Source organism: Adiantum capillus-veneris, chromosome 4 (genome assembly GCF_014529385.1).
Source record: "Adiantum capillus-veneris isolate H3 chromosome 4, ASM1452938v2, whole genome shotgun sequence".
NCBI classification, from domain to species: domain Eukaryota; kingdom Viridiplantae; phylum Streptophyta; class Polypodiopsida; order Polypodiales; family Pteridaceae; genus Adiantum; species Adiantum capillus-veneris.
Window position 1 is genome coordinate 119,629,699 of NC_140934.1, and position 15,807 is coordinate 119,645,505.

General features: G+C 45.6%; 1 protein-coding gene and 1 pseudogene across 3 annotated transcripts in view; both read left to right on the top strand.

Moving 5' to 3' along the window:
- LOC147459892 (U5 small nuclear ribonucleoprotein helicase) overlaps nt 1-15,807 on the top strand; it is a 253,188-nt gene that overhangs the window by 109,524 nt on the left and 127,857 nt on the right. Inside the window, exons 10-13 of one of the 3 annotated variants that reach the window (XM_086511073.1) lie at nt 11,411-11,482; nt 11,557-11,673; nt 11,904-12,065; nt 12,141-12,206. In XM_086511073.1, the coding sequence (XP_086367199.1) occupies nt 11,411-11,482; nt 11,557-11,673; nt 11,904-12,065; nt 12,141-12,206 (417 nt within the window). The remainder of the gene's footprint in view (nt 1-11,410; nt 11,483-11,556; nt 11,674-11,903; nt 12,066-12,140; nt 12,207-15,807) is intronic. The other 2 variants (XM_086511074.1, XM_086511075.1) reach the window with 2 other exon arrangements.
- Nucleotides 5,871-10,530, top strand: LOC147459895 (uncharacterized; annotated as a pseudogene).

Genomic DNA, 15,807 nt, shown 5'->3' on the forward strand with positions numbered 1-15,807 from the left:
ACCCGTTACAATTCCAAAAGCTTATTCGCAAGCGTGAGTTGGTCTCATAGATCATGTGTCCCTATTTGTTGGGTGGACTTGCATCCTCCTCAAGTGCCTTTTCTTCTTGAGATGATACCTTAACCTTCTTGCTTCTTTCCTCGTATGCTTTGCGACGTACATTTTGTTGCATAAGAGTGCGATCCTCATATACATTACAACCCGTTCCTTTGAGGTAGATCCAACCATTGTCAAGGATGATCTTTCTCTTTACCTCATCAGCCATGGTACATACAATAGGTCTTTCTCCCGAGCGAGGGACTCCTTGTTTCCAACTCGATGTGCACCATAAGCCATGATTCCTGACATGCCAAAGTGTGTAGCAAAAAACTCTTCAATAGCAACCGCAAGAGATTGGGGTGTTTCCATGCTTTCCTCCTTGATTCCACGAATGACGATGTTCTTTGAGCGTTTTTGTCGTTCTTGCAATTCTTGAGTGTCCACATTCTCTACATTCTTTGCTTGGACAACGGCTTGCGTGATAGGAGATGTAGAAACCACATTATCCTTACATATATCAGCCCATGATTTGGATGCATTTCTCATCTCACGTACATCATGTCGTATTGTATCTATCGTTTCCTCTTTCAATACATGATCACTCTCAACTTTGCTCAAGCGCTCTTTCACTACATTCATGTCAACAAGAGAGCGTTTACATTCTTGAACTTCATTCTCAAGATGCATCAAGCGTGTTGTTTGCATTTCAAGAACCTTCTTGAGGTGCTCATTCTCCACAACGAGAACTCTTAAAGTACCATTCTCCATTGCAAGTGCGCGTAACTCTTCACCTTGCTTGTTGACGGTTTCTTGTAACGAGATCAAGTAAGCCATGATCATTGCTTCCGTTGTTGTAGACGATGTGGTTGGATTAGCATCCAAATTCCTTGGAGATTTTGTATCATTCTCCATGGCGAGTGTGGCTTTTCCACCCTTGCAAGTTTTGTCTGACATTGCCTTCAAGTCGGCAAAAAAAACGCAAAGTTTTGACAGTTTTTTCAGTTCTGAGATGCTATTACAGCAAAGCCTTCCATTACACAGAAAAATTCTGTCTTTACATCAATGCGTAGAGGGCTTCGTGCTCTTCGATTGAGGCTATAGATCACCTAAATCGGAGTTCGGATGAGCAAGTTATGGTCAAAAGAGTGAACTGTTGTTTACTAGGTCAAAAAACGGCTGTGAGAGAGAGAGAGAGAGAGAGAGAGAGAGAGAGAGAGAGAGAGAGAGAGAGAGAGAGAGAGAGAGAGCGCTTTATTAACGTCTACTAGAGGCCGAACTCGACCTATGAGACAAAATCTATGTACAACTGTCAATGCCCTCTGGGTGACCAGAAAAAGGACAAAATATAACATGAAATAAAATAAAATAGGACTGAACTAGTAGGATAGGAGTGATGAGTGGAGTGGGGTGGGAGATGGAGCGCTAACACTAAGGGTATGTGAACTATATGCGTTGGGGTGTACAAGAATGCAATGCAAACTAGCCAGTCCCATAATGAGGATGTAATATGTGATACATAGGCGATGGCGGAAGTAAAAATCCCCTGTAGCATGATCTCCGGATGTAGATGTAAATGAGTGATCTGCTCCTGGATACGGCACTGATGACGAGCCCGAATCTCTGTAATCTCCCTCTCATGTAGTACAGGTGTCTGGTAACCAGATGCTCTCGGTCTCCGTCTGGGCTCGGAGGTCCTCAGCTCGCTGAAGGGTAACCCCCTCCTGTGTCGGCATATGCACTGTAGTAGATCTTTGAAAGAAGTCAGTGAGTTGGAGCTGCTGTCTCTCCCTCCCTGTAATAGGCTCCTGTAGTAGCATCTCCCTATGACGTTGTATCTCCGTCACGAACTGGCCAAATCGGCTCTAGTCTGTAGACTCCATGATCTGGCGTAGTGTGGGGTGTCCACTGAACAAGGAAGTGTATCTGTCTTTGATGTCATTGTATGCTATGCACGTGCATACGTAATGCTCCTCGCTCTCAACCTCCTCCTGACATAGTCTGCAGATCCTCTCTGCTCTAATGACCCATGCCGCTCTGCCTGCCTCAATCTCAAGCTGGTGTGTGTGTGTGTGTGTGTGTGTGAGAGAGAGAGAGAGAGAGAGAGAGAGAGAGAGAGAGAGAGAGAGAGAGAGAGAGAGAGAGAGAGAGAGAGAGAGAGAGAGAGAGAGAGAGAAATGAAATGAAATGTTATATTAACGTCTTCAAAAGGCCAAAGTGACCTATGATACCAGAAAGTTACAATGCGGTGTATCTGATACAAAGTCAGATTAACAAAATAAATTAAACTAGGATAACAAAATATAAATACTGCGGGATCCTAAACTAAGCAGTACAATGTGAAGACAATATGGGAGGGGAGTAGAGATCCATCTTCATCTGCACTCTGGACGACGAAAGAGTATGGCTTGAATCTTTTGCCATAGCCTCCTTCGAAATTGTGTAGCTCCTCTCCTCCCTCGGGGTCGTCTAGATCTCCCTAGCTCCAATGCTCGGTCTATGAGAATGCCAGTAGTGCGGGTAGACCTCTCCACCGTCGCTGGTTGCTCCTCTGTCTGTTCTTCTGGGTGTACAATATCTAGTGTAAAGAAATCTGTGATCTGTCTCTGGGGATGTCTCTCTTCACCTCTCTTCAGTAAGGTTTCTCTATGCTTGTGTAACTCAAGTAGATAAAGCCCAAGACATCTTTGATCCTCATAACTCATGACCCTAGATAGAGGCCCAAAACCTTCTCTGAATAGACAGTGAAAATGGCCTCGTATCTCATAGTACACTGTGCAATGACATATGTAATGTACTTTTTTTCTCTGGCTCTAGATGGCATAAGCGGCATATTCTGTTATTTGCTGGTGTCCCTCTGAATCTGCCAGTCTCAATCTCGAGCTGATGTGAGGACGTGCGTATCTAGCCAATGGCACAACGCAAACCATGCGAAAGATGCGTGTCCATATAGCTAGGTCGAATTACAAACCCATCCCTCGTGAGGTGGAGAAGATGCTCTCTATAGAAAGCCATCTTTGTGCCCAACTCTTGTAACGGCTCTATCCATGTCCTCCTCGTGTCCAACTGGATCAAATCCTGTCGGATGAGTCTATTAATCTCTACCTGTGTCAGAGACCTCAAGGGTGCCTGAAGAGAGTATTGAAAAGGAGGCAACCTGTCCATGGTGAAACCATGTGTCTGAAACCATGATGTCATCTGAGCATACCAGCATGATGTATCCCCGTTAAGAGCTAATTGTCTGGAGGACTCTAGAGACACCCTGGCATATCTATCTCTGGTAGTATCCCACAGACTGTGTACAAAGGAGACTGATCTTGTGAGCGCCTCAATCTCCATAGGGGGGGCAACTATTTCCGCTCGAATGATATCGTGCGGTACAGAAACCTTGGCTCTAATCAGTCGAGAGATCATAGATACTGGGGGCTTCTCCATATGCCTCCACCCATCGTGGCCTATAGAAGGTCCCCAAACCTGCACCCCATATAACATAGTAGAGGCAACCAAGGTATCAAAGAGCCATAACTTTGTCCTAGGTTCCTGGAACTGAACCTTTGAACACATCCTCTCCATTGCTCCCAGAGCCGCACTAGCTCTAGTTAGTCTAGTCTCTGCTGCTCTTCTCAAGGAAAATCTCGGCCCAGTAAAGACTACCCGAGAGAGAGAGAGAGAGAGAGAGAGAGAGAGAGAGAGAGAGAGAGAGAGAGAGAGAGAGAGAGAGATGAAATGAAATGAAATGTTATATCAACGTCTTCTAAAGGCCAAAATGACCTATGAGACGAAAAAGTTCCAATGTGGTGATTCTGATACAATGTTTGAGTACCGAGTAGTGAATGAGGGCTAATATGACACAATGTGGGTATGTGTGTGGGACAAGATGAGTAGGGTGTACAATCCTCAAAAGAGGTAAATCACAGGAGACCCATCATTGGTCGTGGATGGATCTCATTAATCTCCTGCATGGTCAGTTGTCTGATCGGGCGGCGTGCATGTCGGGCCAAAGTGACCCGAATCCTCTGTTGTAGTCTCCGGCGGTGTTGTGTAGTCCTCCGTAGTCGTGGGTGTCTGAATCTCCCAAGCTCGATCATGCGAAGGAGAGTGTGAGCTTTGTTGTGGTGGCTGGTCCTCCTTCCGCCTAGTGTTCGCTCTAAAGAAGTCAGTGATTCGTCTTTGAGACTGGCTAGCCTCTCCTCTCATCAGGCTCTCTTTGTGTCTGCGCAACTCGAGCAAAAATAGTCCCAGACATCTCTAATCCTGTCACCCCATGACTCTAGAACGTGGTCCAAAGCACTCCCTGATTGGGCAGTAAACTGGGCCTTGTATCTCATAGTAAACTGGGCAGTGGCATGTGTAGTGCAGCTCTATCTCCGGCTCCATGGACATAGGGACATGTCCTGGCCTCTGTTGCTTTTGAGTTTACATGCCTTTGGGGCTCTGCTTTTGGCATCCCTTGTAAGAATAAATAAACTTAAGGGGGTCTCACTTCTCAGAGCATCTGGACGCAGAGTCTGAGAGCGAGCATGCGCGGGAGTTGTACTTTTGCTCAAAGATTAATATAAAGATATACAGAAAGGGGCGCCAGTTTTTGGGGCCAATCTCTCACACCGGGCCGTGTCGACTGTTGAATTGTGAAGTATTTTGAAGTGAATCTCTTTTGTGTCGCGACAGAATCTAGACTTGGGGTGTCCAAGTTTGTTACATAGATAGAATAAGATCAGCATAGTATTGGGGACTTGAAGAAGGTCTAGTTTCCATGCTTTGCTTTGAATCTCAAACTCGAGGAAATTCTGAGCGGGGGCTCTCAACTGGTAGATGCTTCGGCTTGATTTCAAAGCAAACCTCCTCTTCGAACCGACTTGGATTCCAATCTTTGAATCCCTCCTGCAAAGGTTGAAGCCTGCAAGAACACAAACATAGTAGCAAACCCCTTGAATCATAGAAAAGAACATTGCTTGTTGCTTTTGGTAAGGAAAGCAATCTCCAGGTGCGAACTCCTCACACGGGGAATTCCCATCACTTAAGTCTCTCTCTCTCTCTCTCTCTCTCTCTCTCTCTCTCTCTCTCTCTCTCTCTCTCTCTCGCATGTGAGAGTGACTGGTCTCAAAGACATAAACAATGTGGAGAAAGAGGTCACAAGCCTTACATCCATGATGGGGATGGAAAAGCCTTTGCACACAAAGGCATGGAGGGTAGGTAAGAAAATTGATGGCACGGGAGAGTCTTCCAAGGGGAGAGCTCTCATACTACGCTTCGCCTCATTGGAAGAGAAGAAGGAATTCTTGAGAAAGAGGCCTCCTCTCAAAAAGACAGGTATTTTCCTCGGTGATGACTTCACTCTCTCACAACTCGCACATATGAGAGAGGTAATGCCAGAGATTACAGCGGCAAGGGAGAAGGGAAAGATAGCCTTCTACAGAGATGGACAGGTGGTGATTTTAGAGCGGCGTACTGCATGACGGTGCGAGACCTATGGGACCACACTGAAGATGGCTACCTGGAACTGTAATGGGTCTATGAGGTTGGACGTGGGCGCATTTGAGGAGAGTTTCAAAGACAAGGATATTGTGTTCTTCTCAGAGACTCATCAGGCCCCTGGATAGGTAATGCCACATGTGGTGGGATACAGATGGGAAACAGCTCACAGGACAAATGCGAGATCTGAGCACGGGAGTAGAGGTTCAGGAGGAGTAGCAGTGCTATTCACAGAGGAACTACAACCACTACTGCATATTGTATGAAGAGATGATCAGGCTAGATATATGTGGGTGAGATTGAGACCTGACACAGGTCGATTACTATATATTGCCATATGTTACTTTCCTCCCAGTACATCAATGTATGCCACATCCAGAGGGCAGGCGCCTTTCTCTATCCTAGATGATGACATTTGGGAGTTTTCTAGGGATGGTGATATCATTCTCCTAGGGAACTTCAATGCCCGGACGGGCAACTCGCAGACAGTCTTCTACGACACTTCAGATGAGATGCTTAGAGAGCTGAATGTGGGTGAGTTGGGGCTTGACAGATGCTCAGATGACAGAGAGCAAACGGAGTATGGGAGATACCTCATGGAAATGACGTCTACACATGGATTAGCCATACTTAATGGCTTACAACGATTTCTTGGAGCAGCCGGTTTCACATGCTTTCCTCATAGACATGGGGCTAGTACAGTGGATTATGTTATGACACAACCGGGTTTTATCCCCTGCATTCAGGATTTCACAGTGGGAGCCAGGCGAGTGGGCATAGCAGTAGACCATGCTCTCTTGACACTATCCGTTAAATTTCAGTATAGTACAACCCAAACATCAAGAGGCAGGTCACACACCCGCTATACATTCACTCCAGAGAGTGATTTCGTTTATTCAGAGGAGATCTAGGACCGTCTATTGAAAGGCACAGCTAGCACAAATGGTACAGGTCTCTCAGTGGAGGAGTGCACCACGCTACTGATTGAGACATTGCACGGGGCTGCATCAGTGGCATACCCACACACTCAGCCGGGCAAGAGACGACATTCTGGGAGCATGCCCCAGAATAGTTGGTATGATGAAGAGTGCAGAGAGATGAGAGACCAGCTTCAGAGGGATCTTCTTTTAGGAGTCATCACTTACAGACAGTCTCGGATTGCTTTCCGACGCCTTGTGCGACGGAAGAAGCGAGCTTACCTAGCCCAAATGGAGCGAGACTTGTATCAGATGTTCTTGAGTAGGGACTCAGGAGACGCATGGCGTCTCTTCCATGAGCACTCCCCTCCCCCAGTGATTACTTCACCTGAGGTGTGGGGCCAATATGCGACATCATTATATACGGTTCCTGGACAGGAACCCGTTCCTGACCCTACCAAGCCTTGCCCTGCTACGAGCACTTTCTTCACACCTGAGATGGTACAAAGGGCCATCGACAGAATGAAGACCGGGAAGGCATATGATCATGACGGTCTAGTATCGGAGCACTTTATACATGCCAGGGATATGCTGATGGGGTTCTCGCAGTGTTGTTCAATCGTGCCATGTGTGAGGGATTACCCGAGACTTGGAGATTGTCTAATATTGTGTCCATCTTCAAGGCTGGTGACCCTACAAAGCCTGGGAACTACCGCAATATCATGGTTGGACACACATTGGCACGGTTGTATGCATCTTTTCTCGAGCAACACTTGAGTAATTGGGCAGAGGGCGAGGGTGTACGAGCAAAGGGTCAAGCCGGCTTCAGGAGGGGTTTCTCCACGCTTGATCATATTCTGACACTCAGGGCCATCATTGAGGAGGGCAGAGCACATGGGAGACGAATATATTGTAGCTTTGTGGACTTTCATAAAGCATATGACATGGTACCAAGAGCTCGATTGATGCGCAGACTGCAGGAGATGGGGGTGCCCATAGAGGTGATTTGGGGGATTATGGCTTTGTACAGATCAGTGGTGGGACATGTACGCACTCCGGAAGGGGTATCTGATTTAGTTCACTCTACTATTGGAGTGAAACACGGCTGCCCATTGTCTCCTACTCTATTTGGTATGTATGTCGATGAGGTGTCTGATTACATCGATAGAGAGGGTGACAGAGGTGCACAGCTGGCAGGGATGTGGATCCCATTGTTGCTATATGCTGATGCTATTGTGCTGATATCTGACTCACCAGAAGGTATGCAACGACAATTGGATGCAATATGCAATTTTCCAGAGGATAGTGGATTGTGTGTAAACCTAGGTAAAACCAAGGTTATGGTGTTTAACACCACACCGCAATGGGTCAGGAGATCAATACCCACTTTCAAATATGGTGAGGAGATTGTGGAGTATACTGATGCATGCACTTACCTGGGGGTAGTCTTTACTGGGCCGAGATTTTCCTTGAGAAGAGCAGCAGAGACTAGACTAACTAGAGCTGGTGCGGCTCTGGGAGGAATGGAGAGGATGTGTTCACAGGTTCAGTTCCAGGAACCTAGGACAAAGTTATGGCTCTTTGATACCTTGGTTGCCTCTACTATGTTATATGGGGTCCAAGTTTGGGGACCTTCTATAGGCTAGGATGGGTGGAGGCGTATGGAGAAGCCCCTGGTATCTATGATCTCTCGGCTTATTAGAGCCAAGGTTTCTGTACCGCAGGATATCATTCGAGCAGAAATAGCTGCCCCCCCTATGGAGATTGAGGCGCTCACAAGATCAGTCTCCTTTGTACACAGTCTGTGGGATACTACCAGAGACAGATATGCCAGGGTGGCTCTAGAGTCCTCCAGACAATTAGCTCTTAACGGGGATACATCATGCTGGTATGCTCAGATGACATCATGGTTTCAGACACATGGTTTCACCATGGACAGGTTGCCTCCTTTTCAATACTCTCTTCAGGCACCCTTGAGGTCTCTGACACGGGTAGAGATTAATAGACTCATCCGACAGGATTTGATCCAGTTGGACACGAGGAGGACATGGATAGAGCCGTTACAAGAGTTGGGCACAAAGATGGCTTTCTATAGAGAGCATCTTCTCCACCTCACGGGGGATGGGTTTGTAATTCGACCTAGCTATATGGACACGCATCTTTCGCATGGTTTGCGTTGTGCCATTGGCCAGATACGCACGTCCTCACATCAGCTCGAGATTGAGACTGGCAGATTCAGAGGGACACCAGCAAATAACAGAATATGCCGCTTATGCCATCTAGAACCAGAGACAAAAGTACATTACATATGTCATTGCACAGTGTACTTGAGATACGAGGTAGTTTTCACTGTCTATTCAGAGAAGGTTTTGGGCCTCTATCTAGGGTCATGAGTTATGAGGATCAAAGATGTCTTGGGCTTTATCTACTTGAGTTACACAAGCATAGAGAAACCTTATTGAGGAGAGGTGAAGAGAGACATCCCCAGAGACAGATCACATATTTCTTTTCACTAGATACTATACACCCAAAAGAACAGACAGAGGTGTAACCAGCGACGGTGGAGAGGTCTACCCGCAGTACTGGCATTCTCATAGACCGAGCTTTGGAGCTAGGGAGATCTAGACGACCCCGAGGGAGGAGAGGAGCTACACAATTTCGAAGTAGGCTATGGAAAAAGATTCAAGCCATACTCTTTCGTCGTCCAGAGTGCAGATGAAGATGGATCTCTACTCACCTCCCATATTGTCTTCACGTTGTACTGCTTAGTTTAGGATCCTGCAGTATTTATATTTATATTTTGTTATCCTAGTTTAATTTATTTTGTTAATCTGACCTTGTATCAGATACACCGCATTGTAACTTTCTGGTCTCATAGGTCATTTTGGCCTTTTGAAGATGTTAATATAACATTTCATTTCATTTCATTTCTCCCCCCGCCCCCCCCCTCCCCGAAATTATGGAACAACTCCTTAGCGATGCTCCATGTCACCCACCTTATGACACATCAGAGATGTCTGCTCTACATGGTTGAGTACTCCTTGATGCTTTAATCACCCATCCGATTTGATGCATCAGTAGTATCTATTCTTGGTAGCCAAGGAGATATTCCCGTTCACAGTGTGGACGCTTTGATATAGTGCAACCAAAATATGCAGATGCTGGCTGTAAAATAGGCAGAGAAAGGGTGGGGCTACCAATGGAAGGAAAACATGATAATAGTGCAATGTGGAAAGGAAGAAGAAAGAAGATTATATTAGGATCCTTTTGAGGCTGAAGTCGATCAACAGGACAAATTGGATACGTTCGTTCGTTCTACTTTCACTCTGGGTGTGCCATACATGGCACATTAAAAAGAAGCCGGCTCTAATTCGAAGGCTCTCGAGTAGTATGAGCCATGAGTTACAAAAAGCTATATGCCATAAAGGAGTAATCACTCTTTTCTTTGGGGGGTGTAGCGAGGAATTCGCTGATAATGGCTTTTCCTCCTCTGTAAACTCCCACTTCCCAATCTTCTTACTTCTCTAACTTTAATCAATTCTGATAGCTTCTTTTCGAGTTGACATGGAGTGAGCTCAGCTCCTATCCATCTTGACGGCCCGTGAAAGACCTTTGTCTGTGGCATGACTTCTATCTTTTCTTTCACAATGAAGTATCCGATCGTTGCTTGTATGCCCTTACCTCATTGGTGACCTGATCCTCTCAATTCACAAAAGCAATGACCTTGATCCTGTCGTATCTATCAAAAAAATGTATTCCCTTTTCCAATCAAGGGAAGCCCCCCGACTGCGTATTCCCTTTCCAATCAAGGGGAAGTGTGCCCAGGGCAATGTATTTTACCAGATATCAAGCTTTTCTTTCTCTTTATTGACTGATAGAACCTCACAAGAGCTGAGTTTGTTAGATTTAGGTGTTGGGGCTGTTTCTTCTTCATTTGCTTTGGTATTTTCTTGAATCTCACGCTTTCCCTCTAATTTCTGTAGTTTGGTTTGGAGCTCTGTTGCTATACGTTCTCTTATTCCTAGCTCCTGTTTGACAGCTGCTAGTTGTCCTTGAATCTTTTGCAGCTCTTGCATCAGTTATATCTCCCATGGAATTTGCTTAGATACTGGCGTGGTGAGACATACTGGCTTTGGTATCTTCTTGAATCTCATGCTTTCCCTCCAATTTCTGTAGTTTGGTTTGGAGCTCGGTTGCTATACGTTCTCTTATTCCTAGCTCCTGTTTGACAGCTGCTAGTTGTCCTTGAATCTTTTGCAGCTCTCGCATCAGTTATATCTCCCATGAAATTTTCTTAGATACTGGCGTGGTGAGACATACGGGTTGCCCATTGAGAGGGCTGTACCAAAGTGCTTCTTCACAGTGTTCGACCTTGTGGGGACACAGGTGTGTCCCTTGCTGCGAAACTACCCCCAGGAAAGGTGGGTTGGGGGGGCGGGGGGCGCTGAAGACTGGGTTGCGGTCTGTCTAAAATGTAGGAAATGCCAGCAATGGATAGAAACTCAGGAGTGTTGACATAAATGATAATGTTCGTATCAAATACCAAACTGAGGAGTGCTACTGGTGTAGTAGCCCAATTTTTAATCTAGATCGCAATGTGAAAAGGAGGGACGCCCAAAACTGACCTCATATGATAGGCTACAACACCCGCAGCAGCTGAGAGGCCAATACAAAAGCATACAGTGCATTCGATTTGGTGATGACACACTTTCCAACACAGGAAGTTTGTGGAGGGTAGTTGCGAAAGGAATTTGGAGGGGTAGAGGGCTCTGGATATGGAAGAGCAAGTCTAAATGAGAAGCTCTGGCAGCAAGCAATAATGGTATTTTTGAAGCATGTTAGCTGAGTTATTATCAATGCCCTTACAAATTTAGAGTGCTGTTTGTACAGGTTGTGAAAAGGTAGGTCATATCATGTGAAAGGTATACAAATGTCCCTCAGCACACCTAGAACAAGAAATAACTGCTATATTTTGGGTTCTACAGATTGGACAGCATTTAAAATATGGGATCTTACAGAAAGGAGAATTCAAAATCGTTTATGTTGCTCCCATGAAGGTATTGAAGGGCGACTGTTTCTAATCAATTAAACACTCATTAGGGCAGTTGTTAAATGTATTATCTGTTTTCAGGCCCTGGCTGGAGAGATGACTCGTGCATTCGGTCATCGGCTTAGTCCTCTTAACGTTGTTGTCCGTGAGTTAACTGGAGACATGCAGCTCACGAAGAGAGAGCTCGAGGAGACTCAAGTATGATTTTTCTTTTTTCTTTTTTCTGAACAAAGAGAGGTATACTGATGAAAGTAGTACAATGCATCTCTTGACAGTTTTAGATTTTTCAGCATATGCTATATGGCTACATCAGACATAAGCGAATAGCCAAAATTATTGAGATTCAAGCATGGCTTTATTATTGATGATTGGCTTCAGATAGTTCGTAAGATCTTTTAGTTACTAACATTTAAAACAATCTATTTTAGATGATTATCACAACTCCTGAGAAGTGGGATGTAATTACTCGCAAGAGCAGTGACATGGCATTAGCTGAACTTGTGAAGCTTTTGATTATTGACGAGGTTCATCTCTTAAATGATGATCGAGGTCCTGTGATTGAGGCTCTTGTAGCACGGACTCTGCGACAGGTATTCAAATGTCCGAACTACATGAAATGTTTCACGTTCTTGAATAAAAATAATGACAAGCTTGTAAGATGATAGGTAGAGTCGACACAAAGTATGATACGCATCATTGGCTTGTCAGCTACACTGCCAAATTTCAATGAGGTATTCCTTTTAAAGATTTTATTTTGGCAATCGAACTTACTGTATTGAACCTCTTTAGGTTCTCACTTGCAATGTACCTTGTTTAGTTATCATAGTTGGCGATGAAGCCATCCGCCCTTTCATTGGAAAGCTCTCATAATTCCTAAAAAGGCAGAAACATTTTATCAAGTTTTGCTTCTCTCCCAAATGGAGTTTCCCAGATTTTGGTTTATATGTGTAACATTTGTTTTTTTTTTTTCGCAACGAAAAACATCCTTCTATTAGTTTTTTGAAACTGCACATAGGGTTTCAGCTCTGCTACCAAGAGGGTGTATGATGCAAGAGAAAAAGGGAGACTCTCTTGTAATGACTAAACAAGTGGGCAACAGCTAGATCAAAAAATGGGAGGAGTGAAAAGCCACACAGGTGCTGATAGTGCTGCTGAATGTGCCCTGGATCACTGTGAAGAAAGGCCCTGGCCGCCACTGATGTATGAAGGCTTCGTGCTGACCCCAGCTCTACTTTGTCGAAGCTTGTCACCGATTTGGGCGATTGCCATGTATGCGGCTGATCCTTTGGTCATGGCTGCTGAATTTTTGCAGTGCACCTTGAAGAGAGAAGGGCTTGAGCAGATAGACCTTATCTGGAAAAGCATGCAGGGGGACGCCAATTTGGCAATGCGTATAGGAAAGGAGGAGACTTGGTGGTCCATGCATGGCATGTGGTGGTCTCTGGTCTGTGCAAGCCAACTGGAGTTCATGCATGGCAGGTGGTGGTCCATGCAAGTTAACTGGAGTTCATGCATGGTAGGTGGTGGCTTATTCAAGGCAGGTGGACACTTGGACACCACATGCATGATACATGCAAGGCAGGTGGTGGCTTATGCAAATCAGGTGGACACTTTGGATTAGCCATGCATGGTAGGTGGCACTTCATGCATGGCAGGTACCATATGATCTTACAAAGTGGTCCTATATGCATAGTAGGAACTTGGTGACTCTTAAGCTGCCAATTTCAGCCAAGGTGACCACACGCGTGCTTACCTACAATCAAGTAACTGGCCACCGAAAAGGAGATTGCTTTCCGTACGACTTCTCCCAACTACACGTTCTTTTCCGCACGGTTATCTACAATCAAGTAACTGGCCACTTCTCTAAAACAGCCCATTACAAGCTCAATTAGAAATAGAAGATGTGTTATCTGCCATATTTGAACACACATATACACATAAACCTATTTAAAGGATTGAAGAGCTGGTTGTATAGATCTCTTGGACTCTCTCTCTCTCTCTCTCTCACGTAATCTCTCTCATGTAACCTGCTCGCAACTGCCTTGTTGCGCTGTTGGAACCTTGCTCGCTGTCGCTCACCTATGCCAGGTCAGCTTTTCATTATAGCGTAACATTAACACAAATGGAAAGGGAGATAAAAGAATGGAAAGCAGATACGGAGGGATGGTGGAAAGAGAAGGCCAACCTTCTTCAAATGTTTCTCAACGAAGGCGCGCAATGGAAGAAGGAGAAAGAGGACTTGCACGCAAAGCTACAAGCACTTAAGGCCCCTCAGCCGGCATCTGTAAGTTGGCTCCATTCTTTAGGATTTGACACGTCAGCAGTTTGTGACATCTCCCCTTCTTGAAAGAGAGTAATCGTCCGCAATTACAATATATTTGCAAAACAACTCAAGTTAGCTCAAAAAAATTTCCGAGGGTTATTTCGAGGGACAATCAGTTTGCTCTTTTTGTTAAAGGAGTTAGCTTGTCCTTTCAGCTCTTTTTATCAAGGAGTTAGCTTCTCCTTTTGGCTCTTTTGATCAAGGAGTTAGCTTCTCCTTTCGTCCAGATCGGAACTCTTGATATTCCGGCGTAGTAAAATTAGCCATCACACCCAGACCGTACTGATCTTCCACGGGTGTCTTGATGCACTAAAATTACATACCCATGCAATCTCATCCAATTAGGAATTTTTAATAATTGGCACATCACAATGCAACACAAATGCTTACATATGCATGTTACAAGACACAACAAACAGCGCCGGTGAGCACTCCCCCGAGACAAACAGTCTGCGGTATGAAGCTACTCAACGACTACCTCGTCACTCCCCCCGCAAATAACCTAAAAAGGTCCGGGCCATGCCCACACACATGTACTTTTTGCACCGCTGAGATGGTGAGGAAGGCCATTGACAAGATGCGGACTGGGAGAGCATATGATCATGATGGCCTAGTGACTGAGCATTCACGCATGCCAGAGATCTACTAGCAGAGCTTCTAGCAGTTATGTTTAACCATGCAAAGTGTGAGGGCTTGCCTGATACTTGGAGCCTATCTACTATTGTACCTATCTTCAAGTCGGGAGACCCTATGGAGCCTGGGAATTATCGCACCATCATGATTGGACACACATTGGCACGGTTGTACGCATCTATTCTTGAGCAGCAGCTGAGTAGATAGGCAGAGAGGGAGGGGATACGCGCAGCCGGGCAAGCAGGGTTCAGGAGGGGTTTTTCTACTCTTGACCATATCTTGACACTTACAACCATTATTGAGGAGGGCAGATCACATGGGAGACATATCTATTGTAGCTTTGTGGATTTCCGCAAAGCATTTGACACAGTTCCCAGAGCTAGATTGATGCGCAGATTACAGCAGATGGGAGTACCCACACAACTCATTTGGGGGGTCATGGCATTATACAGGTCAGTTGTGGGGCATGTACGCACCTTAGAGGGTCTATCCAACACCGGTTCACTCAAGTATTGGGGTGAAGCAGGGTTGCCCGCTCTCTCCTACTCTATTTGGTATGTATGTGGATGAGGTTTCTGACTACATTGAGAGAGATGGTGATAGAGCTGCACAACTGGCAGGGACATGGATTCCACTATTGTTATATGATGATGATATTGTGTTGATCTCCGACTCTCCGGAGGGGATGCAACGTCACTTGGATGCTTTTCATAGGTTTGCCCAAGAAAGTGGTTTGTCGGTCCACCTTGGTAAAACCAAGGTCATGGTATTTAATACCACACATAGTGGATCAGGAGGTCAGCACCCGCATTCACATACAGCCAGAAGACAATGAAGTATACAAATGCTTACACTTACACTTGGAGTGGTTTTTAGTGGGCCAGCATTGTCATTGTGGAGGGCAGCAGAGACTAGATTGACTAGATTGGGTAGATTGGAAAGGATCTGTTCAGAGGTTCAATTTCAGGAGTCTCGGACGAAGCTCTGGCTCTTTGACACTTTGGTGGCTTCTGCATTGCCTTATGGAGCTGAGATTTCAGGACCTTCATTGGATCATCACGGGAGGGCAAGCCGCAGTGATGGATGGGGGGGCATGGAGAAGCCTCTGGTATTTATGATCTCGCGGCTCATTAGAGCTAAGGCTTCAGTACCACGTGCTATTGTCCGAGCAGAGCTAGCTGCCGCTCCACTAGTGGTTGAGGCGCTCACTAGATCTGTCTCCTTCATACACCGCATGTGGGAACTTCCCAGAGACAGATATGTCCCCCTTGCAGTTGAGTCCTCTCAACTGTTAGCCATGCAGGGAGATACATCATGCTGGTATGGAGAGATGACATCATGGTTTCAGGCGCATGGGTTCTGTATAGACAGATTGC